Source organism: Ornithorhynchus anatinus, chromosome 13 (genome assembly GCF_004115215.2).
Source record: "Ornithorhynchus anatinus isolate Pmale09 chromosome 13, mOrnAna1.pri.v4, whole genome shotgun sequence".
In the NCBI taxonomy this organism is placed as follows: domain Eukaryota; kingdom Metazoa; phylum Chordata; class Mammalia; order Monotremata; family Ornithorhynchidae; genus Ornithorhynchus; species Ornithorhynchus anatinus.
In genome coordinates, this window is record NC_041740.1 from 40,646,310 (window position 1) to 40,673,542 (window position 27,233).

Below are 27,233 nucleotides of genomic sequence, written 5' to 3' on the forward strand. Positions count from 1 at the left end.
CCCCGCTTGGCTTGCAGAGGGGCGGCAGGAAGAGGCTCCGGCTGGGACGGGCAAGTCCGCGCCGTTCCTCCTTCAGGCCGGGAGGGGGCGCCAAAGCGCAGGGGATTTTTTTTTTCGGAGGGGAGGACGCCGCTGCTCCTCCGGGCCGCGAGGGGGCGCCAGAGGGAGCGGGCCGGCAGGGCGGAAGGAGGGGGAAGAGGCGGGCGGAAGGGGAGCGGAAGTCCCGCCTCCGCCGGGGCGTCATTTCCGGCGGAGGGAGCTGGAGCCGCTGCAGCCATGGTCCTGCTGGAGAGCGAGCAGGTAGGGCTAAGGGCCTGGGGGAAACTGAGGCCCAACCCCTTTGACCCTTTACTTCTTTTGCTGTCTTTGCTTCCCCCCCCCCCCAAGAGTAGGAGCCCACTGTGAGCAGGGATTGTCTCTCTTTCTTAATAATAATCATAATAATGGCATTTTGTTAAGCGCTTACTCTGTGCCAAGCACTGGTCTAAGCGCTGGGGGTGGGGGGGGGGCACAAGGTCGTCAGGATGTGGGGCTCACGGTCTTCATCCTCCTTTGACAGATGAGGGAACTGAGGTTGCATTGTACTTTCTCAGCGCGTAGGACAGTGCTCTGCACCCAGTAGGCGCTCAGTAAATCCGATTGAATGATTGAATGCATTTCTGTCACCCCTCCATCTGGATTGTAAGCTTGTTGTGGGCAGGGGTCGCCTCTCTCTGTCGCTGCATGGTACTTTCCAAGCGCTTAGGGCAGTGCTCTGCACACACAGTAAGCGCTCAGTCATTACGATTGAATGAATGTCTTCCCTCCATCTGGATTGTCAGCTTGTTGTGGGCAGGGATTGTCTCGTTGTCGCAGCATTGTACTTTCCAAGCGCTTAGGACAGTGCTCTGCACACACAGTAAGCGCTCAATCATTACGATCGATTGAATGTCTCCCCTCCATCTGGACTGTAAGCTTGTTGTGGGCGGGGGTTGTCTCTCTTTGTCGCTTGCATTGTACTTTCCAAGCGCTTAGTACAGGGCTCTGCGCACACAGTAAGCGCCCAATAATTACGATTGATTGTCTCCCCTCCATCTGGACTGCAAGCTTGTTGTGGGCGGCGATTGTCTCTCTTTGTCGCTGCATTGTCCTTTCCAAGCGCTTAGGACAGTGCTCTGCACACAGTAAGTGCTCAATAAATACGATTGAATGAGTGGATGAAGGTGTCTTCCCTCCCTCTAGACTGTAAGCCTGTTGTGGTCAGGAATTGTCTCTCTTTATTGGTGTATTGTAGTTGCCGAGCGCCCGGTACAGCGCTCTGCGGACAGTAAGCGCCCACTAAATAGGATCGAGTGACTGAGTGAATGAATGACCGGGCCGCGGGTCTTGTCTTCCAGTTCCTGACGGAGCTGACGAGGCTCTTCCAGAAGTGCCGGTCGTCGGGCAGCGTGTTTATCACCCTGAAGAAGTGTAAGGACCCCCCCTGACCCCCGGCTACCTCTTCTGTTTTGCCGTCTCCCCCTTTTAGACCGTGAGCCCGTTGTCGGGCAGGGATGGTGTCTGTCTGTTGGTGAGTTGTTCATTCCAAGCGCTTAGTACAGTGCTCCGTACACGGTAAGGGCTCAATAAATACGATCGAATGAATGACCCTTGATCCCGCGCGGGGCCGCTGCTCCCGCCCTCCCGCCCGTTCCCCCCAAATCCGTTTGGGCCCCAGCACCCTCCTCCCCCACCACAGCCCAGCCAACGAAATGGGGCCGTGGTGCTTGAGCCGGACATTCATTCAATCGCATTTATTGAGCCCTTCCTGTGTGCAGGGCACTGTACTGAGCGCTTGGAATGTTCGGTACAGCAATAGAGAGACAATCCCTGCTCACGACGGGCTCGTTTCAGCCCTTGTGTAAAAGCAATCAGTGGCTCCTGTCGATCAGTGAGGGGCACTTATTCTCTGTAGACCAATAATGGTAATTGGGGTATTTGTTCAGCGCTTACTACGTACAAGGCACCCTATTAAGCGCCGGGGTGGATACAAGCAAATCAGGTTGGACACAGTCCCTGCCCCACAGGGGGCTCCCAGTCTTTATCCCCACTTTGCAGATGTGGTAACTGAGGCCTAGAGAAGTGACTTGCCCAGGGTCACACGGCAGATAAATGGTGGAGTCAGGATTAGAACCCACATCCTTCCGACTCGCAGACCCGTGCTCTATCCAGTAGGCCACGCTGCTTCTTAAACCTGGAACGTGCCTACCGGCTTTATATTATACTCTCCCACGCGCTTAGAGAAGCAGCGTGGCTCAGTGGAAAGAGCCCGGGCTTTGGAGTCAGAGGTCATGGGTTCGAATCCCGGCTCGGCCACTTGTCAGCTGTGTGACTTTGGGCAAGTCACTTCACTTCTCGGGGCCTCAGTGACCTCATCTGTAAAATGGGGATGAAGACTGTGAGCCCCACGTGGGACAACCTGATTCCCCTCTGTCTCCCCCAGCGCTTAGAACAGCGCTCGGCCCATAGTAAGCGCTCAACGAATACCCACATTACGATTATTAATACAGTACAGTTCTCTGCCGTGTGCAGAGCACTATATAAAACGCTCAGAATAGCCTTTGTCCCCGGGTGCTTCCTATCGAACAGAGGCGGCACGTGGGCACAAGCTACTAACAAAAATCCGGAAGGCCGAAATCTGTTAATGGGTAATTAATGGCAAATATTTAAGGACGTAAGGGGAGGCTGTGGGGAGGTGGGCTTTCAGGGGGCTGGTGTGTACAATGCTCTGCACACAGTAAGCGCTCGATAAATACCATTGAAGGGTCCTTCTAATCAAGGAGGAAGGCCAGGTGGGAGCCCTGGGTGAGGAAGGATCGGAGATGGGATGGACCCACCCCTTAAGCACCCAGTGGTCAGAGAACGTGTCTACCAAGTTGGTATTTCCCCAAGCATTTAGTACAGTCCTTTGTACACAGTAAGTGCTCAAAAAGCACTCGGGACTAGCCGTTGGGTGCCTACAGGGGGTTGTGCCCTCTAAGCTCCAGAGGCAAGAGCTGCGCTCGCTGCCCTCGAGGAGCCTCCGGTCTAGGCGGGGAGACAGGATGACGGGCCCGCGTCTCCCTGCAGATGACGGTCGGACGAAACCCGTTCCCCGGAAGGGCTACGCGGAGGGCTTCGAGCCGGCCGACAACAAGTGTCTGCTGCGAGCGACGGACGGGAAGAAGAAGATCAGCACTGTGGTGAGGCTGTCGGGACTGCGTTCCCCTCCCCGGGGCGGGCGGGATGTGCTGAGGAACGTACTCTATTACTAGAAGACAGCATCCCTTGCCCTCAAGGAGCTTAGACACGTAATCCCATTGCTGTTTTACTGGTCAGGCTGATGATCCAGACCAGGTCGTGGAGGAGAGATGGAGGGTGAAATTATTGAAGTATCGATGAGCTCACCACAGTTCTTCCCCCGTTGGAGGGTGGGGGAAGGCCGCTGCAAGTCCTAGAGATCCCAGGAGGTCTGGCCTAGCTGGAGTCCGGTCCCCAGTAGCGGGCCGGGAATGGGTCCGGATGACTGCCCTTGGGAAAGAGGTACTCTTTTTGCTCCGCTCTGTCCCTTCGGCTACTGAGGAGGCAGGCTTGGTGACCAGGGAGAAGGCTGTGATCTCAGCACGGGTAATGGTGCCCTTTGTTTTCCTCTGGGCAGGTGAGCTCCAAAGAAGTGAATAAGTTCCAGATGGTGAGTGTTTGGTGCTAAGGGTGGGGCTGACCATCGCTTCCCCCCGGGGATACTGCCCCATCTCCCCTGGCTCCCCCCAAACCCCCGGCTATTCCTCTGAAACGGTGCTGTCTGTCCCAGGCCTATTCCAATCTGCTGAGAGCCAACATGGATGGGCTGAAGAAACGGGACAAGAAGAGCAAAAACAAGAAGAGCAAAGCCACCCAGTGAGGGGCCCGGCCCCCGCCCCTTCCTGCCCAGAGTGTGGGAATGGCAAAATGGACTTCAGGGGCCGGGGTCCCCTCGCAGCTTGGGTTCTGAGCGGGGGTGGGGGGTGGGGAGGGGGTGAGGGCACGGTTTGGGAGTAGGGGGGGAGATCCAGTCTCTTCATTCCATCCCAGTGAAGGGGCTCACAGGTGAGGGGAGCCTGTGCTGGTCACACACGGGGCTGCAACACACCCCTGGCCCCCACGTTATCACGGTATTAAATTCCTCTAGCCATTACGGTGACGTTTCTTCTTGTGGCGGTGGGATGTATGGGGGCGGCGGGCGGCCCCCAGCGCTCCAGCCAAGCTGGAAACTCCATCCTGGGGCTGAGGGATCGGGCAGGGGGCCCCAGCCGAAATGGGAGGGAGGGAGGGAGGTGCGTGCTCCCGTTTCCACCCTCTTCAAGAACGGGTGGATGGGGACCGCTCGGCTCTCACATCCCTTTCTCTCGCCCCCGTCCCCGAAGGAGAGGTTTTTCACCCCATCCCCGACACGGGCAAGGCGGCACTTGACCGAAAAGGTTTACTCCGTAGTTCAAAAAAGCTCGCTGGCCTTATCTTACAGACCCCCCAGACAGTCCGTGGGGTTCGGCTGGGTCGGCTTTTCCGCCTTCCTCTGGGCGGGTGACGGGGGGATGGCTCCAAGGGCCCCGTTCTGGAGCCCTGCCGGCGTTGTCCTCTAAAACAAGATGCGGTAATAATCGTCTCGGTAGCTATACAGGAACAGCACCGAAACCCTGCGGGGGAAAGAAGAGGAGGAGGGGGAGGCTCAGTTCCCTTTTATGCTCCACGGGACAACAGAGCAGCAGGCCCCGGCTTCCTCTGGAGCCAACTGGCACGGGCAGCGTGGGGCTGGACCCGGGCCCCCTGGGGAAAGTCCGCGGCTCCGCCCCCGGCGCCCGGCTCCCTCACTTTTTTTCCATCTTGATGCTGTAGATTTCGTCACAGACGAGCTTGAGGTAGCGTTGTTTGGGCAGGCGGGACAGCAGCTGCTTCACGGTGGTGTTGAAGGCCTGTTCGTCCGCGTCCCACTGTGGGAGGGGAGAGGAGTGAACGAGCTGGGGGTGGCTACCGCGCCTGCTGGTTCGTTACCGCCCGTGGGCCGAGGGTAGGAGCCGGGGGCAGAACTGCGTGGCGGCCGGCTGGGCCCTGCAGGGGCCCAGAATGGGGTCGGGGGGGAGGTGGACGGGAGACCACCCCGCAACCTCGGGTGGTCAGCGGAGGCCCAGGACCTGGGTCCGAGTTCCTAGACTAGGCCAGGCCTGCTCCTGGCTCACAGGCTGTTGACTGGGGCTGGTAGTTGGCAGAGGGCGGCTCGCTCGCCACTAGAAGGGCTGGGTCCGGCTGATGCCATCTGCTGCCCTTTGCACTCTGAGCCTGGCCAGTGGTCAAAAGACACTGCCCTGGTTTGGGGGCTCAGGGACCACGCGGGGACACGTGGACGCGCACCCCGACTCACCTCCAGAGTTAAAAACTGTAAGATGGTTTCCTTTGGCAGGTCCACCTGGGAAGACACACGCATGTCATGCATTCAGTTGAGTCTGAGCGCTTACCGTGTGCACAGCACCGTACCGAGCGCACGTCGGTGCCGAGCTGCCCACATCCCCCAGCCCCGTGGCCCCTGCCGTGCAGGCTAAGTGGAGGGTCTCTCCCTTCCTCTGGTGGGTCCCGTGCTTGGCTTCACCCAGAGAAGGAGACCATCCCGGGGAGGGGCAGACAACCGCCTTTCCTGAGAGGGGGGCACCCTCCAGCCCCCCGGCTGGGGTCAGTGACCCCGCGATACTCACGGCCAGAATTTCGATCTCACTGCTTTTCTGGTGCAGGTTGGCCAGTGAGGACTGGAGCCTGGCTTGTACCTGTGAGGAGAGGCTGGCGATCAGGGTGGTGGGCTGGGCCCCCCGCCCTAAGGCCGACATCCATCACAACACCCCTCCCTCCCTTGCACCCGCCAGCGGAGGAGGGGCAGGAGCCAGCAGGCCCCATCCAGAATCTCCCGGGCAGGTGGACGGCTGGTTTTGGAGGCCTTGGAGGAAGGGAGATCTCAAAGCCCTCACGGGAGCAGGTTCAGCGCTCCGCCTTCAAATGCGCGTGGTTGCCTACAGGGCAGGAACTCGGGTTGGGGGTCCTCAGGCCTAGGTATGTTTGAGTGTGTCGGGGGGGCTCAGGAGAGAAGGGAAGACACGGCCGGCCCTCTGGGAGCATGTGATTTTTGACCGCGGAGCCCGTAGGAGAAGCCCTCCTGCCGGGGGGGGGGGGCGGTCCGGCCCGGGTCAGGTAATGATAAACAGTAATGATAATTGTGGTTTCTGTTAAGTGCTTACTATGGGCTATGTACTAAGCGCTGGGGATGGAATACAAGCAAATTGGGTTGGACACAGTCCACACTTAATCCCGTTTTACAGATGAGGTAACGGAGGCACCGAGAAATGCCGAGGTCACACGGCAGACAAGTGGCGGAGCCGGGAACGGAACCCATGACCTACTGACTCCCGGGCCCGTGCTCTATCCCCTGGGCCGTGCTGCTTCTCCAGAGGGAAGGGGGAAGGTAACGGGCGGCTCCGGCCCCCACCCCCAGGCTGCACCTGAGTCTCGCAGCGGCGCCTGGCGCTGGCCGACAGCTTCTCGGGCGCCAGGATGCTCACGCTGGGCACGACCGTGGTGCCGTGGATCTCAAATAGACCTGAAACAGAGGCAGGGTTGGGCTCTGGGCAGCTGGGCCACGACGGGCTGCCCCCACCCCGGCCCCTCGGCTTGGGTCACTGTCTACCCTAGGGAGTCGTTCACGCCAACGCCCCCTTCCCTTGCCCGCCCAGTTGGCCCGGAACAGGGACAGGGCTAAGAGCAGCCCCCCAACCCTTGGCCACACCCCCCCCCCCAATCCGCCACCAGGGCCACAGACCGGATAGAGCCCAGGGCCTGCCTCCTATCAATCAATCAATCCACCCTATTTAGTGACTGCTTACTGTGTGCAGAGCACTGTACTACGCACTTGGGAGCGTATAACAGAGTTGGTAAATAGGTTTCCTGCCCCCAGTGAGCTTAAAGTCTAGTCTAGAAGGGGAGACAGACACTAATACAGATGAATCAGTGACGGATATATCCACAGATGCCGAGGGAGGGTTGGATAAAGGAGCAAATCCTAGTGCAAGGGTGACGCGGAAGGGAGTGGGGGGAAGAGGAAATGAGAGCTTAAGCAAGGAAGGCCTCTTGGAGGAGACATGCCTTCCTTCAGGGAGCCTCCACTGCACCCTCTAGAAGGAGCGGTGGTAGGGGAAACTGATCCCTGGCCACGGGTTCCCCCCCGGGGCTCCACACCCCACACCTGACACGCTCTCCTCCGCCTCCGCTCCACACTGTGGCGCAGAGCAAGGCCCGGGGACGGTCACGATGGGGGTCTGGTGTGCTGGTGCCGGGCCGTACCTGAGGTGTTCGAAGACGGTCCCTTCACATTCTGTCCCACCAGGCTGTCGGGTGCTTCCCTAGGAACAAGCAGACAGGGGCAATAATAATAATGATGATGATCGTGGCATTCGTTAAGTGCTTACTATGCGCTAGGCACTGTACTGAGCTCTGGGGTGAATACCAGCACATTGGGTTGGACGCAGTCCCTGTCCCATGTGGGGCTCAGAGTCTCAATCCCCATTTGCCAGATGAGGTAACAGGCACAGAGAAGTGACTTGTCCAAGGTCACACAGCAGACAAGTGGCGGAGCCGGGATTAGAACCCATGTCCTCTGATCCTTCTGCTGCCCCGCAATGCCCCCCCCGCAACGTTCCCCGCCAGACCTACCTGAGACTTCTTTCATCGCACACTCTTGTCCTCAGCCTCTGGGTCACGTGGTCGACGAGGTCGGACTCCAGCACCCGCTTCTCCGTCTGCCGCTCCTTCTCGAAGTGCTTCACCTGGAAGCGGGGGGCCGGGGGTAGGGCCATGAGGGGGCTCCCGAGCGGGAAGTCCAGCGCCTGACCCTCTGCCCGCAAGGTCACCCCCGGAGCCGCTCTCACCTTCACGTAGCTCCCCTCCTTGTCGGAGACCAGGGCCGCGAAGGAGATCTCGTGGAGCCTGCAGTGCAGCTGCAGCTCCTCCTGGGACTGGCAAGGGAGGAAAAGACGTCAGCCGGGTGCGGCCGCGTGCTGCCCGTGTCCGAAGCTGCTGCGCTCGGGGGGGGCGGCCCAAGCTGTCTTTCGCCGCGGAAGCTGCCCTGCCCCTTCCGCGGAAACACGGATGGGTCCGGGGAGGGTAGGGGAACGGGCCCGAAGGGCAGAAGCTGGGCGCGGGCCGGGAGCACGATGCCGACCGTCGTGCCGCCGACCCCGCCGTGACCCGAGTGTAAAGGACCGGACGACGGGGGAAGGACCGGCCGCTCCGGGGAAGGGGAGCCAATCGGGGGGACGAGAAACGTGACGGCCGCCTGCCGCCGTCTCCTCACCTGGGACCAGTCGTACATGATGTCGGCCGCGATGCCCGCCGTCCAAAGTTTCTGGGTGATGCCGATGGCCCTCGGCATGGACAGCTGGCCGGCACTCACGACCAGGAGGTCGCAGGAGCTCACGGTGACCTGGGCCGGGCATGGAGGAGCTCGGTTTGGGCGGGGCACCGGAATGCCCCCCGGGGCCGCCACAGGGAGGGACCCCCATCCCCGATCACATCCGTAGCCCCCCAAGATTACACCGTCCACCGTGCTCTTTGACGACTGGCATCCCCTCCGAACTCCGTTTCTAGCCCACGGATGCAGATGGAGTCCCCCGGAGTCACCCCAGGGGAAACACTGGTTTCTCGGTGGCATTTTTAGCGGTGGGGCAATCCTGACTTCGGGGTCCCTAGGGGCAAGGGCACCAACTGAGCTGGATCAGGGGATTGCCCGCCCCGCCCCCGTTCCTGCTGTGTGACCTTGAGTAAGTCACTTAACTTCTCGGTGCCTCAGTTAACTCATTCGTAAAATGGGAATTACATCCTACTCCTCCCTACTTAGACTGAGAGCCCATGTGGGCCAGGGACTGGGTACAATCTGATTAGCTTGTATCTGCCCCAGTGCTTAAAACACTGCTTGGCACGGAGTAAGTGCTTAATAAGTACCATAATTATCGTTCTTCTTCTTCTTCTCCTCATAACTGAGGCCAGCCAGTCAGCAGACCGAGCCAGTCTGCTCAGTCAGCGGACCCTCGGCACTGAGTAACTCCGGCGGAAGCCCTGGCAGCGCAGGGCGGGAAGAGTATTTACTGAGCGCCCTTAGAGGGGGCAGCACCCCGTCCCGAACACTCCCAGGCGGCGGCGAGAGCCGGCACTTACCGACTCCTCCATGCTGGCGACGACAGCGGCCATCCGATCGATGGCCACGCTGACCCCGATGGCGGAGGGGACCGGTCCCAGGGCCTGGGGGCCTCGGAACTGGGGGATCTGTGGGACGAGAGCGGCCCCGGCAGTGAGGGGAGGCGGGCCGGGAGCGAGACCCTCCCTCGGTGGTGGTGGGGAGGACGGGGCGGAGGGGTGCCCGTGGGGCCGCTGCCCACCAGGTGGTCGTATCTGCCGCCGGCCGCCAGGATCTCGGGCACCGTCTTCTGTCGGCGCTTGATGAACGCCACGAACTGGAAGATCACGCCGTGGTGTTGCTGGACCTTGTACACCAGGCCCAGGTTCACAGACACCTGGGAAACCAGGGGCGCTCTGAGACCACCGCTTCCCCGCCGATCCGTCCGGGCGCCGGGGGTCTGCTGTCGGGGACCGGGCCAGCGCCAACCCAGAGCTCCGCTCGAGGGCGGACGTTCCCCTGGATGCTGGCAGGTGGGCGTGGGGCCAGGGTGGGAACCTCTGTGCCCCTGGGAGCCCCAGGTGCTCAATACAACACTCGGCACGCAGCGGGCAACTGGTACAGAGCTCAGCATACAGTAGACGCTCAAATCCGTTGGATCGATTCCTGACCACGGGGCAACTGGAGACCGTAGGCCCGTTGCGGGCTGGGAACATATCTACCAACTCGGTTGGACTCTCCCAAGCGCTTAGTACAGTGTTCTGCCCACAGCAAGTGCTCAATAAATACCACTGATCGATCAGGGAACCCCTGCTCAATTCACGGGGGCCAATCTATCTTTTTGATAGTTCTCTTTCTCTCCAGTTGAGAGCATAAGCTCTCCGTGGACAGGGGATGAGTCCCGCGTTCCTCCCGGGTCTCCCCAGCGTTTAGTCCAGCGCACTGCACCCAGGGGCCACTCAGCAACTGCCATCCCCACCACGGCACCCCAACCAGGAGCACAGCATGCTTCTCCGGGGACCCTGTCCCGGGGCAGGGTGACGGAACAGGTCCCTCTCTACCCCGGCCAGCTCTCCGGAGGAGACCGACCGCCAGCATCATACTGTCGTCAAGAGACCGGGCCCCCGGCGGCCCCGCACCTGCAGTTTTACTCCGAGCTTCTTCAGGAGCCCCACGACCTCCTCCAGATCCTTCACGCCATGCTTCACCAGCTGGGCCACCCCGCTTTTCTGGGTGGCCACCTGGTTAAGGGTCCGGCTCAGGTCCCGCAAGTCTCCCTTCTGCTCGATGAACGTGTACAGCCGACGCAGCTGGAAACCAAACGGCCCCTTCTCGGTCTGGCACCCGGGGCCCTCGGGCTCCCCGCTGCGGCCCGGCAAACGGCCGAGCTTCTGCCTCCCCCGGGGCCAGCCGGTCCCCCCACACGGGGCCATCGGCTGAGTTAACACCTCTCGCTGCAGGGTGTGCCCCGGCGGTTGGGTGACCCAGTCCCCTCGCCGCCCCCTAAACCTCTCTTCTCCTCCGGGCCGGGAAAACGGGTTATGGGTTCCTTTTGTTATTATTATTATCTGTGTAACGTTCATATAATTATTACTAAACGACGGTCCCGATGAAGCACGGCCGGCGTGCCAAGCACAATGCTAAATCTCTACCTGCCCGGCGCTGACTATACGGGACGTCGTCGCACCCCTCGGACCTGGGGTGCTGTGCGCTGCCGGCGTGAAGAGGGGGCAGAGGCGGAAATTGGCAAGGGGCAGGGCACAGAACACGGCAGGCCGGGGTAGCCCGCGCCCTTTCCACCCCGGCCAGGCCCGAGCCGGTGGGCGGCCAGGGCGTCGGAGCCGCTTGAAGGGCGGCCTGGCCCCAGAGGGAAGGTACTGTTGGGCCCCCGCTCCCGCCTGCGGGATCCAACTACTCACGCTGTTGGGAGACAGGGAGAGGTTGCAGAACTTGGCTTCCACTTCTCGCCGGGTCAGCCTCTCCGTCTAGGCAAAGCCCGAAAGGCCCCGTTCAGACTCACCCCGCCGGGCGGCTACGAGACCGGGTCGGAGCCCAGGTACCCTCGGCGAGTGCTACCGTGTGAGGTTCGGTAAGAACGCGCCGCGGGGGCCTCGAGGGGCCGGGCGTTGCCGCTGCCCATCCCGGCCGCCCCGCGTCCTCCCCGGGCAGGGCAGGGGCGCTCACCACCGCGTCGTTCAGGATGACGTAGACTTGACCGAGCTTGTCCTCCGGGACCCCGCAGTGCAGGAGGATGGCCCTGAGCAGGGCTGTGTGGTTCAGGAAGACATTGTAGTTTCTCTCCTACCCGTACGGGGGAAGACAAGTAAGGTGACGCCTGACCCCCTCCAAAGCCCCAGGCCTGCCCTCCTTCCCCTGGGCCGGACCCCGGCCGGCTCCTCCGTGGGGGCTCTGGCCTCCGACTGACAGCAGAGACCCCAGACTCCTCGTCTGGACAGCGTCGGGGAGCCGGGAGAAAGTTCCCGCCGCCAAGCGCTGTCTCGGGGAGGCAGACGCTCCCTGGGGCAGTAGCTGTGGGGGCCCTTCTGGCCGCTGGGGCAGGTCAGCGGCAGGGGTAGCAACTCTGCGAAGGGCCATGGGGTCTGGGGAGAATTCACACAGCCTCTTGAGCTAGCTGCCCGGGCAGCCGCCTGTGTGGCACAGGGGTACGCCGGCTAGGTCAGAAATGGTCTGGGAAATCCGGCAGGGACATTTCTGGAAGCCCGTGGCGTCTACCACCCGATCCTGCTACTCATGGTACCCCCCACTGCCCACCAGTACCCTCTTTGGGGCTCATCCTCTCTCTCTCTCTGCATGCCCTTGGCCGGGGTAATCTGGTGCCGGGACCTTACGCCACCATTACCCCCCAGGGGAAGACCTTCAGGCCTTTCCTGAACCTTTTCCTCAGTCCAGGGTTTCTGCTGCTTAAAACTTGAGAAGCAACTTCCTGTTTCCCTATTGCTCCCTAAATTTACCAAGGAGGAGAGTCTGAGTTACACTTCAGCATTCAGGAGGGAAAGAGGGGGAGAGGGAGAAAAGGAGAAAGGGAGGGGAGGAATTGGGCGGTGGGAGGAGAGGCGAGAAAGAAAGCATGCACGTGGCCAAGGAAAATAGTGGGGGAGGGTTCAAGGAAGTTGGGGAAGACAGGCCGGGAGGAAAGGACCTGCAGCCCTGGAAACTCTTGGATGATCTCATAGATGGTGTAGATGACTTCAGTGACGGGCAAGAAGCTGCTGGCCGTGCAAGTGACGACGTCGAACGCGCATTCCAGTAACTCCTTGGGGTGGCATCGATCTAGCTTGCGGGGTCGGAAGACCCGCTCTATGCAGTACCTGGAGGGGAGAGCCCGCGTTTCCAAGGTTATCGCTTCTTGGGAAGGGGAACTGGGCAGAGCGGAGATGGGGTGCCAGTTCCAGGTGCTTGGGCCCTGCATTCTGATGCCCAGTGTGACCTCTGACCAGGCAGGTGACGGCAACCGGTAGGGTCTCAGGGTCTCAAGAGGAGAACTGGGGGACGGTGGTTCTAGAGTAACTCCGTCTGCCAACGGGCGACCCCATGACACCAGACACCATCTCTCATGAGGCCCGTGGCCCCTGTCCCCTCGACAGCTTACCGGAAGGTGTCAAACCAGGCCCCGAGATGGCCCTTTTCCGGTCTTCCCAAAGCCCTTTCGTATGCGCCATCTCACTTTGAGACTCAGGACTGGCAGGGACCGGGAAAATGAGGACACTGGTTCAGCTCAGTCCTGTGCTCGCTCCACTAGGCCATACTAACACCCGGTTCCTTACCGTTTCAGGTTTGAGATGTTATTTCTTGCCACATATCTGGCAAAAGGGATCTGCAAAATAAATCCACAAAGAGCTCTGAGAATGATAAGCGGAGAAGCAGCATGGCGTAGCGGATGGAGCAAGGGCCTGGGAGTCAGAAAGTCACGGGGTCCTAATCCCGACTTTGCCCCTTGTCTACTGTGTGACAGAGGGCAAGTCACTTCACTTCTCTGTGCCTCAGGTCCCTTATCTATAAAATGGAGATTTAAGATTTTGAGCCCCATGTGGGACAGGGACCCTGTCCAATCTGATTTGCTTGTATTCACCCCAGTGCCTGGCACATAGTAAGCGTTTAAATACCATATAATAATAATAATTTTTAAGTGCTTACTGTGTGCCAGGCACTGTAGCTATAAGCCCAAACAACCAAAGCTGGTGAACTTTTGCCCTGTCGAGTTTTCTACTGCCCACGTAGCAGGGCCGAGGTACTCTGCCCTGCCAGTTAAGCATAAAGCTGGCGTCCAGCACGGCATTCTGCATACACCGGGCACCTGTCGCGTAGCTCTGCACACACTAGATGCCCAGCCCAGGCTCCGTTGTAGTAGGTGTGCGGTGATAAATCCCTCCAAGCAGTTTTCTGTGGGTCAGCGGGTGGGAAACTCACCCTGAGGTCATAGGGGAGCATCACCAGCGTGCCGCTGGGGTCCATGAACAAGGCCGCCTCGTTATGCTCGTAGATCTGCCTGTTGCGGGGCAACAGCAGGGGGGTGGGCAGCTCCACCGCTCCTACGCCAGACAGGCAGAGCCCCCGATCACCCGCTGGCCCCCTGGCACCCGCAGGTTCGGTGCCCGGTCCCGGGGGCCGCGAGAGCGTGGGGAAGCCAACTCGGGATCGGGGGGGGGGGGGGGGGGGGGGGGGGCGCGGCTCGGTCACCTTCTTCCACCGAACAGCAGACCCGGAGCCCCTTAAAGCCACTCCTCCAGAAGCTGATGGGCGGTGTGAGATTGGAGGCTGGGCCTTTGCCCTCCCATCTTAGTTGTCACCACGCCCCAGGGGGATGATGGGGAGGAAGAGGAGGGAGTTGGGGCTATTGGAGTGTCCTGTCGGGCCCCACCCCTGCCTGACAACAGCCAGACAGAATGGTTCGGTGCAGAGGAGGAGATGGGATCGGAGAACACTTTACCGTGTCTCTTAAAGATGCGAGCGACGGTCTCGCACACATGCTGCTGGATCTTAGCTGCGCGGATTGAGAAGCTGCCCTGCAACACAACCGCCGACGCCGTCGACACCCTCTCCGAAGGGGAGACGCGCTTCGGCTGCCTGTCCGGGGCCCCGCAGGGCTGGCTGCCAAGTCGGAGGGCCGGAAGACCTCCGCGAGTCCCCAGCCTGGCTCCTGGGCTCCCCCAGGCCCAGGCGCCGGGGAGCCGGGGTGGGTTCGGGGTTGACCAACGGGGAGGGAGACTGGGGGTGGAGAACCAGCAGGTTCGTCCGGACCGGTGGTGGTACCACGGCACAGAGCTGGACCACGGAGGGGATGGTGGAGGACGGTGGAGAGGGCGGGCCAATGCTGCTGTCCGGGCGGCCCTGGCCCCGCAGTCTCCCTCCGAACGCCGGTGGCTCCAGAACCAACCGCAGAATGAGGGGCAGCGGGGCGATGTTCTCCCTGAGAAATTCATCACTCTTGGCCGAGCCCGGGGGGGACCCCGGCGGCCCACGCACCCACCTTAAGGACGTCGCTGTCGTAGGTGTAGTCGATGGCGGGCGAGACGCGCTGGGCGAAGAGGCGCGCCAGCACGGTCCGGTAGGCCTTGCCGTCGGGGTTGGCCAGCGTGTGGTGCAGGACCTCGTGCAGCTCCGACTCCTCCAGCTGAGGCGGGGGCAGCAGCTCGCTCTTCAGCAGCTCCATGGCCGTCGGCCGCTTGGCCGGGTCGTGGTTCAGGAGCCAGGAGACGACCGCTTTCTGCCAACGAGAGCCAAGCGCCCCGCTGCCGCCGCGGTGGTCCCGGGGCTCGCGGTCGAGGGCTCCCCTCATCAAACTCCCTGTCGTCAAACTTCTCTGTGCCTCAGTTTCTTCATCTAAGATCTCTATTATTAGTGACCCCCCTCAGCACTGTACTCGTCTGCTCAACTGTATATATCTTTATCACCCTATTTATCAAAAGCACAACTTAGAGGACATTCTTTTCTTCCAGCCCCAGGTCCGAGTTGTATTCTCTCCCGCTCGCCGGCCTCCCGGGTTGAAACCCCAGCTAATCAATCAATGGTATCTGCTGATCGCTTACCGTGTACAGAGAACTGCACTAAGTCGCCGGGAGAGTACGATGCAACCGAGTCGGTAGAAACGTCCCCCGACCACGAGGAGCTTAGAGTCTAGAGGGCAGAGGGTCAAACCCTCCCACCGCCTCAATCTCTGGGTCGGAACTGGACCGGAAGCCACTGGGCCAGCTGCGGTCTGTCGCTCCCCTCCTCGGCCCCGCTCTGAGGAACTCTGAGAGAATGTTTCCTAATGTTTTCATCCCCTGCCTTCGCCTACGATTTTCCTCTCCCCTCTGGAACGGAACGGTGGGGAGGGGCTGTCGACAGAGACAGACCTAAGAGCGAAGACCTGGCAATTAAAACCTCGGGAAAATCACCTGCTTCGCGTGCTTCCCGTCGTCAAAATCTTCTGGAAACTTGGGAGAAGTAGGCTGGAGGGGAAACGACATTCCAATTAGCAGAGGAAGCCAGTCAAACTCCGGCAAGCCACCGGATGTGTCTTTGTCAGACGGGCTCAGACCGGCCGCATCAACACCTTTTTAAAAAATTTTTTCTTGAAAAGCGCTATGTGTTAGGCACTGTACTAAGCACTGGCTGAGCCCTCCCCACAACCTGACGACTCTCAGACTCTTGCGGAGTTCCCAAACGGTGAATCAGGGAGATGCTAGGCTCCTATGACTCTTGTGGTCTGGAGAGTGCCGAGCATTTTAAACCTTAACAGCCGAAGCATCTGTCCTGATTTCGGAGAGAGAGGCTCTGGGCCTTGTGGGCTTTGACTTTAAAAACATCCAAACCTCCCGACGAACGGCAGCCCCTCCCAACGAAGACCCAGCGGGAAACCCGATCTCTCTGGTAAAGAAGGTCGTGCTAGCCAGCGCCGCCGGCAACGGGCCGGGAGGCTGACCGACTGAGGCAGATGCAGCGGCTCCTCGACCCCGCGTGGCCCGCGACGGGCGCAGAGAGGCCGAGCTGCGGAGGGAACAAGCTAATGATTTTATGTCCTGGGGGAGAACGGAGGGAGGTGTCCGGCAGCCGAGCTGACTGCACGGGAGGGAGAGTGTTTGCAGACTCTCCAGGCCGAGGCAAGGCCCCTGACCCCAGAAGGCACAGAGCCGGAGCAGCCAGGGGTCCCGGACGAGCCTAGGTGCTGCTTTTCGAGGCCAGGGAGGAGAAAGGAGACGGGGATGAGGAGAGGCCGGGTTTCGTAGAGTGAAGAGCCAAAGGGCAGTCATTTTGAGTCCTTTCGGTCCTGGTGGGACACTGTCAGGCAGGACGCCGTCTCGCACCGTGGTGTAGGCTTCTCCACCGATACCATAACCAACCAAGAAATGAAATCCTCCCACTTGGAGGGGGCCTGGCTCGGTTTCCTGGTGCCAGTCCAGCTGCCCGGAGTAGGGTCAGGCCTATCGGCCCCTCCGATTACGGTAGCTCCACGCCGGCCATTAAAATGTCGCTGCCCGCCGTCGCCTAGGCTTCGAGACTCCCCCTCCCCGGGCACCAGGGTAGCAGCCCCTAAGTGGACACCCCCTCCCCCAGTCACCACAATTCACCCGCCCCCTTCCTGGAGCTTCCCGGAGGCAGAACTTCTCCTCGGGGCTCAACCCAGAACCCAAACCTCTGCCCCGGCTCCGCCCGACAAAGCCCGTCCCCAGGGAGAGGGCGCCTTGGAGGAGAGGGCCCCCGAGGGCGGCCATCGCCGCTACCTACCTCTCTGAGTCGGCCGAGGACGAAGATCCGCTCCGACGCCGTGGCCATGGGCCGATAGCACATCTCAAAGAAGATGATGCCGAGGCTGAACAGATCCACTTTCTACGGGAGGAGGAGGAGAATCACAAATGCCCTCTTTGGCCCGGGCCGATCTTCCCAGACTTCCATTTTCCGGGAGGCTGCGTCTGACCGAGCTTCCTGCCCCCGGGCCCGGGTCCCGTGCCGCCCCCCGGCTTCCCCCCGCAACGCAGTCACGAGCAAGTCGCTGAATTTCTCTGGGCTTCTGTTTCTTCACCTGGAAGAAGGGGCCTCGATGCCTGTTCTCCCTCCCCCTTCGACCGTGAGCCCCATGCAGGGACTCTAGCCGAGCTGATGAGCTTGAGTCCACCCCAGTGCTTAGCGCCGAGCTGATTACCTGGTTGTACGCCGACCTGGTGCTGCCCTGAACCTCCGGGCTCACATAGAGCGCCGTGCCCACCATCCCCGTCAGGTTGCCTGTCCGGACAAGGTCAGAGGAAGACGCCTTTTAGTGCCAGACCCTCCCCGGGGGTGGCGGAGGCTGGTGGCGAGGAAACGACCCACCGCCACCCAACAGTAGGATGAGCCAATCAAATAACAGTATCTACTGAATGCCTGCTGTGAGCACTGTTCTAAGCACCCACTGAAGGAAGGGCATTCATTATTTATTGAGCGCTTACTGCGCGCAGTGCACAGCACTCAGCACTCGGGAGAGTACTGTACTGGAAGCCACCATACACAGCACTATACTGAGCAAGTGCTATAGGAAGGACGCTTGGATCTGTGACCTTCAGACATGTGATATTCGCTGAATCCCAGCGCGGCCACTTGTCAGCTGGGTGACTTTGGGCAAGTCACTTAACTTCTCGGTGCCTCAGTTACCTCATCTCTAAAATGGGGATGAAGCCTGCGAGCCCCACGTGGGACAACCCGATTCCCCTGTGTCTACCCCAGCGCTGAGAACGGTGCTCGGCACATAGTAGGCGCTTAACCAATACCAACATTATTATTATCGCTTACGTATATATCTGTATATTAGAAATTATTTATATTAAAGCCTGCCTCCCCCTCTAGACCGTAAGCTCACTGTTGGCAGGGGACAGGCCTACCAACTCTGGTAGACCGTACCCTCCCAAAGCGCTTAATACAGTGTCCTCCAAACAGTAAGCGCCCAATAAATACCACCGATGATGACGATGAGTCTGTACTGTTACAGAGCTCTGGATAGAGCACTATTCTTAATACCCGCTATAGGAAAAGTTCCGTACTGGATGCCTGTGTACAGAGCATTATATTGAACACCTGCTGTAGGAAGGGCACTGTATTGGGCACCTGCTGCAGACAGAGCAATGTAATGGGGCTAATCCCCCAGCACACGGAGAGAAAATTTCATCAGCGTCTGCTCCCAGTCTGGCTTCCCCTTTCGGGTCCCCCCCGTTTCCGGGAGAGAATTGGCTCCCTGGACGTCGGCTCCCCAGGGACGAGAGGCATTTCCACCGTTACCTGAAGGGTCCGACTTGATCAGTCGATCGCCCGCCCCATCTTCCCCTTTGGCTTCTGCCTACGGTGGAAAAGAACCAAATTCCCGAAGTCTGAAGTCACGCCGTGGGGGAGCCGGGGGACAGTGCTGGTTTCTGGACTTCCCTTGGAATCCGAAGACTCACCGTGGAGAACGGGTGGTCCGTGGCCAAGCCAAAGTCCCCGATTTTCACATGGTCGTCGCTATCCAAAAAAATGTTCACCGGCTTCAAATCCCTGTGAATCATCCCCTGCGGGAAAGAAAAGTTGGGAGGATGAAATGACGGCCTTGCACAGCTTGCGCCTCTGGGGCGGAAAAGGGGTGGTCGGCTTCTCCGGCTGTGCGGACGGCACCGCGATCCACAGAGACCCAGGCCGCACGACCGGTGACAGAGATGGGCTTCGAAAGTAAGATTCGCGCTGCCCTGGGGCAATCGGAGTCTAGTTTGGGGGCGGCGAAAGTCATCAGGTTTTCTTGCCCTTTCTCCACCTTGACCTCATCCTTTGCTTTCATTGGCAACTGCACCAATTTTTTTCTACGGTATTTATCAAATGCTTACTACGTGGCACACACTGTACTAACAGCTGGGGTAGATAAGAGATAATCAGGATGGATACAGTCCCACGTGGGGCTCACAGTCTTAATCCCCATTTTACAAATGAGGTAACCGAGGCACAGAAGTGAAGTGGCTTCCCCAAGGTCACGCAGCAGACAAGTGGCGGAGCCGGGATTGGAACCTAAGTGCTCTGATTTCCAGGCCTGTGCTCTTTCCACTAGGCCATGCTGCTAGCCAATGTCTTGGTCTTCATGGCCCCATCTCCGAGGCTCTTATTATTTCTCTGAGGCTCTTATTATTAGTAGTATTAATAATAATACTCCAGTACTTGTTAAGATGAGATTTCTTAGATTGGAAGCCGCCACTGAGGGCAGGGACTATGTCTAATTCCCACCTGTGTATTCTCTCCCGGCACTGAAAAGCGCTCTGCCCACAGTAAGCGCTCAATAAATACTATTAATGCTACTTACCGAACCACTCTGGCCCTCCGTCTGGTGGGGGATAGGAGTTCCTCCTCTCCCCGGGAGAACCCTCCCAATTTGGGCATCTCAAAGTTCCCCTGCACTTTCCCCCAGGACCCACACCCGGGAACGGAATGGGCCCAGCAGGAGCAACTGGTCCCCCGAAGGTAAATGGCATCAGTGGGACCACTGACTTTCTCATGGATGTACGTTAATCCGTCCAGGATTTCCCGGAAAAGCCTCCAGAGTCGGACAGGATCTTGGTACAGGCCCTGGTCGATGGTGTCCCGGAGGGTGCTCTTCTCACAATACTCCATCTGTGAACAGGAGGGGGGAAAAGGTCAGAGCCGTGGGCGCAGCCCAGGGGCATCATCTAGACTCTGTTCAATTATTATTATTATTATTATCAGATTGTTAAGCGCTGTCCGAGGCACCAAGGTAGCTGCAAGTTAACCAGCGGCCAACCGAGGTTTGTGGATTTCCCTCCCCTTAATGCTTTCCCCCTTTTTAGGGTACCTGTTAAGCATTAACCCTGTGTTAGGCACTGGGGTAGATACAAGTTAAAAGACTGGATACAGTCCCTGTCCCACATGGGGGTCACAGACGTAGACAGTCTACGTAGGAGTCTTTCACAAGGGCCTCCGTCTGTCACCCTGTTGCCCCCCGGTACTCGCCTGGATGTAAAGGTAGTGGACAGTCTGCGTCACTGAGGACACACTGCCTTTGTGGACGCCGTTCTTTTCGGCACCCTCTTCTTCCTGGGCCGTGAGGAACACGACAAACGCATTATGTTAATTATATTATCACGTGCTATATTAATTATACATTTTTTTACAACTACTCTATTATCATTTCCATCAGTGTCTGTCTCCCCCTCTACTCTGTAAGCTCTAGGGGGCAGGGAACGTGTTCGTTGTTGCATTGTACTCTCCCAAGCGCTTAGCACGGCACCCTGCCTTCATTCATTTCATCATACTTATTGAGCACTTACCGTGTGCAAACCACCGTACTACGCACTTGGGAGAGTACAATATAACGACACATTACTGCCCGCAATGAGCTCACAGTCTAGAGGGGGAGACAGACATTAATTTAATATAATATGTGCTGTGGGGATGGGAGGGAGGATGAACGAAGAAGCAATTTAAAAGCGGCGCAGAAGGGAGTGGGAGAAAGGAGGGCTTCGTCAGGGAAGGCTTCTCGGAGACGTGCCTTCAATAAGCACACGGATCTGCACACCGTAAGCGCTCGATAAATACGACTGACCGACGCTCGGTGGGTTTGCGCCCGCAGAATTTTCATCCAAGGCCTATACGAGCGAATGAATATACGCAAACACTGATGGGGCTGGGGGAGTCCCAGACCAGGTCCCTGCCAAACGGGCACAGTCCCCTCCCCGGGGAGATTACCATCCCAAACCCAGCTCCACACGACACCATTTGGAGATCGTCGCCGTGTCCCCGCTGCTTCCTCTCAGATGGCTGCAGCCCCCGGGGCCCGGCCAGACCTGCGGCTTCCACCTGGGCTCACTTACCGGGCTGGCGCTTTTACTGTTCTCGTCTTCGTTGTCGAAGATGATGTCGCTATCAGAATCTGTGGCGGGGCTGAGAAGCAGGGAAAATGACAAAAAAGGAGAGCTAAGTCATATATATATTTTTTAAAATGGTATTTATTAAGCGCTTACTATGTGCCAGGCACTGTACTGAGCCTGGGGTAGCTACAAGCTAATCGGATCGGACGCGGTCCACAACCCCCCGTGCAGATCACGGTCTTAATCCTATTTTACGGATGAGGGAACTGAGGGACAGAGCAAGTGAAACGAGTTGCCCAAGGTCATCCAGCTGACAAGTGACGGAACCAGGATTAGAACCTGTGTCCTCCTGCCTCCCAGGCCTGTGCTCTGTCCACTAGGCCACACTACTTCTCTGCCAGTTTCGATGCTTTGACCTTACAGACCACTCTGCTTCTCTTTCCCACAGCGCTTTCACATTGCTGGTGTCATTTCTGTCCTCAAACACCCCTGCGAGGAAGGGAGAGGTGGGTAGAGAAGCAAAGTGGATAGAGTTGACCTGGGAGTCAAAGGACCTGGGTTCTAATCCCGGCTCTGCCACGGGTCAGCTCTGTAACCTTTGGGCAAGTCACTTCACTGGGCCTCAGTTACCTCATCTGGATTAAGACGGTGAGCCCTGTGTGGGTTCAGGGACTGGGTGCAACCTGATTATCTTGTGTCTACCTCAGCGCTTAGTACAGTGCCTGGCACATAATAAGTGCTTAACAAATACCACAATTATTATAATTATTAGCATGATTATTATTATTATTATGCCCGTCTGACGGAGGAGGAAACAGAAGCCCAGACGGCTTAAGTGACTCAGAAGGCAGGCCAGTGGCAGAGCCGCTTCTAGGACCTGGGTCCTCTGACGCCCCGTCCCCTGCTCTCTCCCCGCCCCCTCCCTCTAACCATCCCTCGTCAGAGAACTCACGGCTCTCTGGGCAATGTCGACTCCCTGCCAAAGCGCCTGGGGGGTCGGGCACGGTGCCAGACGCCCCGGGCTGCGGCCCCGCCAGGCCCCCGCGGCCACCAGGCCCAGAATTCATCTCCACCACCCAACCGGCGGCTCGATCCGACTCCCCCGACAATCGCCGATTGCCATGATGGGACTCGGTCCAGGTGGGATATATCGTGTTACCCTAGTCCCGGCTGGATTCCACTCATTCGGGATCGCGAATCCGCCTTGGTTCGCGATCCCGTCTGTCACCTTGGGAGTCGATTTGGGAGCCTGCCCTGGGCCGTGAATCCTCCCGATTCCACTCCTGTCATCCGGCTCGCCCGACCAGGGGCGGGCAAGGGAGGCCCCTCTCGCTATGGCCGCTGGGCCAGCCACACGGGCCCCAAGCAGACTCACAGAAACGACTGGGAGAAGACGCCGTCCCGGCCGTCTTCATCGTCATCGTCCTCGTCCTCGTCGCTGGACTCCGGGCCGGTCCCCGCGAAGGCCCCGGGGGACCGCTCGCACGAGGTGCTCCACTCCACCGAGCTGGTCAGCACCGGGGGCGGGGCGCTGGTTTCCACGTCGCCCGCCGGGAGCCCCATCCCATCCAGGTGGGGCCCGGGGCGGGCCGGCTTCCCCTCCGCCGGGGCGGGCCCCGGCGAGCCGGGCAGCGGCCTCTCGTGTCTCTCGATCCAGGCGTTGTAGTAGCGCACGATGTTCTCATGGTTCAGGCGGGAGAGCAGCGTCACCTCCCCCTTGATGCGCCGGAACTGCTTGCTGGCGGGGCTGATGGAGACGCGCTTCACCGCGTAGCAGCAGCCGTCCAGCTTGTTCTGGACCTGCCGGGGGGCGGAGACAGGGACCGATGGGCCGCCCGTGCGGACCTCGCTCCCTCCCCGCCTCGGACTAGGACAACCCGCAGGCAGACCCCATCTGCGGAGAGAATGCCCTGTCCCGACCTCGGGCAGGCAGGGGAAACCGATGCCACTGGGAAAAATAATGGTCATGATAAATGAGAATGGTATTTGTGGCATTTGTTAAATGCTTACTACGTGCCAAGCACTGCGGTACGTACGAGATAAGCAGGGCCCACATGGGGCTCACAGTCTAATGGAGGAGAGGGAGAACAGGTTTTGAATCTCCATTTTGCAGATGAGGGAAACAAGGCATAGAGAAGGGAAGTGACTTGCCCGTGGTCATGCAGCAGGTAAGCGGCGGAACGAGGACTAGAACCCAGGTCCTCTGACTGCAGGGCCCGGGTTCTTTCCACTAGGCCACGCTACTTCTCCATAATAATAATTACCATTATTGTTACATCCAGCACTTAGCACTACGCCTGTCACATGGAAAGCGCTTACAAGTACCACGATAATGAGGATAATGATGACGGCACATTTATTAAGTGCTGTTTACGCGTCGATCACTGGGCTAAGGGTCGGGGCAGATACAGGATTATCTCATCAGACACAAGGGGCTCGCAGTCTAAGAAGGAAAGAAGAGGCACTTAAGTCCCATTTTACAAATGAGGAAAGCGGCACAGAAAGGTTAATAGAATCGCTCAAGATCACGCAATGGCCAAGTGGCACAGTGGGGGCTCGAACCCACGTCTCCCGACTCCCGACAGAGTGCTCTTTCCATCAGGCCACGCTTCTTCATCAATCATCATCATCGATGACATTTACTGAGAGCTTACTGCGTGCTGAGCATTGAACTGAGGGCGTGGGACGGCAGAAAACGACAGGGTCGGCAGACTCTCCCAAGCGCTTGGTCCGGTGCTTTGCACACAGAAAGTGCTCAGCAAATACCGACTGATCGGTTGACTGACATCAGGTCAGTCACTGAACCTCAGTAAAACGCCCAGGCAGGTGGGCAGGATGACGCGCCACCGGCTGGGGACTGGACCACCGCCCGCCCGCCTCACCTTGATCACGGCGCCGAACGCTCCCTTCCCGAGGAGCTGCAGCTCTTCGAACTCGGTGAAGTAGCGAGAAAACTGGCGCTGCGTCTCGCTGAGGCAGGCCGCGCTGGGGAGAAGGCTCCTGGGGATGACGGTGTCGATGCAGTCGACCTCTGCCGAATCTGGGAGGCGGAGGGCGGGCGGGGATGTCGGGTCAGAGTCGGGTTCCCCTTCCCCTCCGGGCCCCGTCCTGCGGCAAACAATGACTCTCCCCTTCTGCTTCGAAGCCTTCATGAAGGCACATCTCCCCCACTTTCATCCTTTCCTCTTCTCCCACTCCTTTCTGCATCCCCGTGACTTGCTCCCTTTATTCATCTCCCCTCCCAGCCCCACGGCATTTCTGTTCATATCTGTAATTTATTTATTTTTATAAATGTCCGATCTCCCTCTCTGGACTGTAAGCTCACTGTGGACAGGGAATGTGTCCGTTTACTGTTGCGCTGTACTCTTAAGGACCGAGTACACTACTCTGCCCCCAGTAAGCGCTCGATAAATACGACCGTATGAACGAATGGATATACGAATGGCTGAGGCCTTTACCGTCGCTGTCTTCCACCGCGGGTGTGTTCGGCGGAGGGGGGTTGAGGAAGCGATGTGTCAACAGCTGCTGGGGACTCCACCGCTCCTTGTCCTCCGAGCAGACGCACCTGGAGGGAAGACTCCCCGGTTGGCCACAAGACACCGTCGGGGGGAGGGAAGGACTGCCGTGCCATCCCCGACCCTTGCCCCGCTTCCCCAAAATGGCGCCAGCCGGGACTCCCCCCCCCGCCGCCCCCTCTGGCTATTGAGATGGAAGGGGGCCGGCCCGGGGAGTCGCGTACTTTTTCAGGAAATCCCGGAAGTCGGCCGGCAGGTCTCGGGGCACGGTGACTGGGAACTCCTTGGCTTCCCGGCCCTGGCTGAGCGAGAGCAGCAGGAGGCCCAGCTGCCAGATGTCACCCTTCTTCCCGGGCCGGCCGGGCAGGGGGTCCTCGCTGAAGCGCACCCGGGCCGGCTCCGGCGCCCCGTCCCTGCAGATGTCCGCCAGGCGCTTGGAGATGCTGTGGTCCGTCATCCTGACGTGGCCCTCGGGGTCCACCAGGACCCGCGCGGGGCCCAGGGCCTTGTGCACCACCGAGTTGCGATGCAGGTAGTCCAAGCCGGCCAGGAGCTGGGCGGCGTAACGGCGCAGCCGGTCGCCGGGTACCGGGGTCCCGCGGCTCAGGGGGGCAGACAAGGGGAGGCCGCCGCCGTGCTCCACCAGGACGGCCACCACCGTCGCGTCGGCCTGCTCCCGCAGCGACATCGCCAGGTAGCGCACGAGGTTCGGGTGGCTCAGCTTCACCAGCGAACTGAACTCCGTCTCCGCTCCCTGGATCTGGCGGGAGAGACGGGACGTGAGCGACGGGGGGGGCCTCCCTCCCCGCCCCGGTGATCCCGGGAGGAGACGCCGCACTGCGACTTTTCACACGGCGGGAGCCCGGGCGGCCTCTCTGCCCCGAAGAGCCAGGCCAAGGACTCCAGGATGTGTCCGGCTCTGACCATTCGGGTCTCGGAGTGAAGACCGGGTCCCGTCTTCCCTGCCGGAGTCCCCGTTTGCCCTCCCCTCTCACTCTCAAAAGGGCAGGGGTCCACTCTCCCCGTCTTCAAAGCCCTTCTGAAATATCTCCTCCCGGATGCCTTTCTGGATTAAGCTTTCGTCCCCTCCCCACCCTATTTTTCCCTCCCTAAGGCCCCTCTCATGCACTTGGCCCCACAGCAGTAACGTACGCAGCGGTCGGTTTTTTTTTATATTAATACCTGTCTAGATTGTAAGCTTGCTGTGGGCAGGGAATATGTCTTTCATTGTTGTATTTTACTCCCCCAAGCGCTTACTACAGTGCTTTGCACGCAGTAAGTGCTCGATAAATATGACTGACTGAATGAAATTAGACACATTCTCCTCCTGGCCCCACCCCCATCCCCTCTGCTCTTTGGTCCATATCCCTATATTTGTTACTTCCCCCACCCGTAAATTTATTTTAATCAACCCACCAATCAGTGGTATTTACTGAGCGCTTACTGTGTGCAGAGCACCGTACTAAGCGTTCGGGAGTAGGATAGAACGGGTAGGTAGACACGTCCCCCGCCCACAAGGTTAAATGTCTGTCTCCCCAGTTAGATTTAAGCTCCTCGAGGGCACGGATCGTGTCTATTAACTGTACTGTGCTTGCCCGAGCGTTTAGTACACAGTAAGCACTCAATAAATACTACTTTTTGTCTGATCGAAAAGCCTCCGGCCACTTCTCCCCCAAAATCACGCAGGCACGAGGGAGAGCCGTGTCCTCAGTTCCCCTGAACGGAGGCATCACCAAATTGGACTCCTTGTTTGGCTCCCAGAGCCCTCTACCCCCAGTTCTCCTTCCCCTCCAAGCCCCTCTGGATGCCCACCCTGAGGGCCACAGTGGGGAAGATGGCCTGCCGCAGGCGGAGAGCTGCGACGTCAACTCCCACGCCTCTCTCGCAGCCCGCGGGGCGGGAGGGGGAGGACCGGTGTTGCCTCGGCAGGCCGGGGCCGCCGAGCCGAGCGGAGAGATAATAACGATGATGATGATATTTCCTTCATTCAACTGTACTTATTGAGTGCCTGCTGTGTACAAAGCATTGTACTAAGCACTAGGGTGGATACGAGCTGATCAGGTTGGCCAGAGTCCCCGTCCCACATGGGGCTCATAGTCTTTATCCCCATTTTACAGACGAAGCCCAGAGAAGCGAGGTGACTTGCACAGGGTCACACAGCAGACAAGTAGCAGAGCCAGGATTAGAACCCAGGTCCTTCTGATTCCCAGGCCCGGGTTTTTTTCACTAGGCCACGTTGCTTCTAGGGACCAGTGACCCCAGCGTCACCCACCCCAAGTTGTCGGGGCCCGGCCAGGCTGGCCTCCGCCTTCCCAGCCCACGGCCCGGTCTGGGTGGCTCCAGTCGTCTCGAGAGACCGACCCCACCCGACCCGGCCCAGAAACTCGAACGCTTCCGACCTGCTTCCGGTATTTCTCCACTTTCTCCTTCTCTTGGCTCGTGAGGAACGGTCCCTTGGTTTTGGGCCACCGCAGGACCCACTCGTAGACCAGGACGAAGTTCCCCGTGGTCACTTCCAAGGCGTTGTAGACCTGCTTCTCCAACTCCGCGTCGTTCTCTGAAGGCAGGGCGACAAACGGAGAGAGAAAATTCAGTTAAAACTCCCCCGAATGGGAACGGCCCTGGTATTTTTCCCAAGCGCTTTCGTGTTCCTTACCTTATTTTATCCTCACCACGTCCCTGTGAGGTAGGGAGAGGCAGGTATTAAAATCCCCATTTAACAGC

At 59.2% G+C, this 27,233-nt stretch overlaps 2 protein-coding genes across 3 annotated transcripts in view; one reads left to right on the forward strand and one right to left on the reverse strand.

Moving 5' to 3' along the window:
* Positions 1-222: 222 nt before the first annotated feature.
* On the forward strand, positions 223-4,171 carry SRP14 (signal recognition particle 14). Its single transcript, XM_029078037.2, has 5 exons — positions 223-300; positions 1,377-1,449; positions 3,088-3,200; positions 3,656-3,688; positions 3,809-4,171. Exons 1-5 carry the CDS (start codon positions 277-279, stop codon positions 3,896-3,898), a joined length of 333 nt encoding a protein of 110 aa, XP_028933870.1. The 5' UTR covers positions 223-276; the 3' UTR covers positions 3,899-4,171.
* A 269-nt stretch (positions 4,172-4,440) lies between these two features.
* The window catches only part of EIF2AK4 (eukaryotic translation initiation factor 2 alpha kinase 4), a 36,953-nt gene continuing 14,160 nt past the window's right edge, over positions 4,441-27,233 (reverse strand). For both annotated transcript variants that reach the window (XM_029078020.1, XM_007662018.3), the window contains 32 exons: positions 26,909-27,066; positions 24,734-25,269; positions 24,453-24,559; positions 23,877-24,034; positions 22,370-22,794; positions 20,998-21,067; positions 20,138-20,221; positions 19,658-19,780; positions 18,592-18,696; positions 18,431-18,488; positions 17,325-17,404; positions 16,910-17,011; positions 15,580-15,633; positions 14,670-14,906; positions 14,130-14,205; positions 13,610-13,731; positions 12,967-13,016; positions 12,342-12,510; positions 11,366-11,482; positions 11,101-11,166; positions 10,321-10,491; positions 9,444-9,578; positions 9,223-9,330; positions 8,363-8,491; positions 7,938-8,024; positions 7,723-7,835; positions 7,354-7,412; positions 6,516-6,613; positions 5,721-5,789; positions 5,393-5,437; positions 4,846-4,964; positions 4,441-4,670 (listed from right to left, as the gene is read on the reverse strand). In XM_029078020.1, coding sequence (XP_028933853.1) covers positions 4,613-4,670; positions 4,846-4,964; positions 5,393-5,437; positions 5,721-5,789; positions 6,516-6,613; positions 7,354-7,412; positions 7,723-7,835; positions 7,938-8,024; positions 8,363-8,491; positions 9,223-9,330; positions 9,444-9,578; positions 10,321-10,491; positions 11,101-11,166; positions 11,366-11,482; positions 12,342-12,510; positions 12,967-13,016; positions 13,610-13,731; positions 14,130-14,205; positions 14,670-14,906; positions 15,580-15,633; positions 16,910-17,011; positions 17,325-17,404; positions 18,431-18,488; positions 18,592-18,696; positions 19,658-19,780; positions 20,138-20,221; positions 20,998-21,067; positions 22,370-22,794; positions 23,877-24,034; positions 24,453-24,559; positions 24,734-25,269; positions 26,909-27,066 — 4,088 coding nt within the window. In that variant the 3' untranslated portion in view covers positions 4,441-4,612. The remainder of the gene's footprint in view (positions 4,671-4,845; positions 4,965-5,392; positions 5,438-5,720; positions 5,790-6,515; positions 6,614-7,353; positions 7,413-7,722; positions 7,836-7,937; positions 8,025-8,362; positions 8,492-9,222; positions 9,331-9,443; positions 9,579-10,320; positions 10,492-11,100; positions 11,167-11,365; positions 11,483-12,341; positions 12,511-12,966; positions 13,017-13,609; positions 13,732-14,129; positions 14,206-14,669; positions 14,907-15,579; positions 15,634-16,909; positions 17,012-17,324; positions 17,405-18,430; positions 18,489-18,591; positions 18,697-19,657; positions 19,781-20,137; positions 20,222-20,997; positions 21,068-22,369; positions 22,795-23,876; positions 24,035-24,452; positions 24,560-24,733; positions 25,270-26,908; positions 27,067-27,233) is intronic.

Excerpts from the sequence above, each read along its gene's own strand:
- SRP14 (XM_029078037.2), top strand. The coding sequence starts at position 277 with ATGGTCCTGCTGGAGAGCGAGCAG. Across the intron at positions 301-1,376 it reads TCCTGCTGGAGAGCGAGCAG|TTCCTGACGGAGCTGACGAG; the intron begins GTAGGGCTAAGG and ends CTTGTCTTCCAG. Across the intron at positions 1,450-3,087 it reads GTTTATCACCCTGAAGAAGT|ATGACGGTCGGACGAAACCC; the intron begins GTAAGGACCCCC and ends GTCTCCCTGCAG.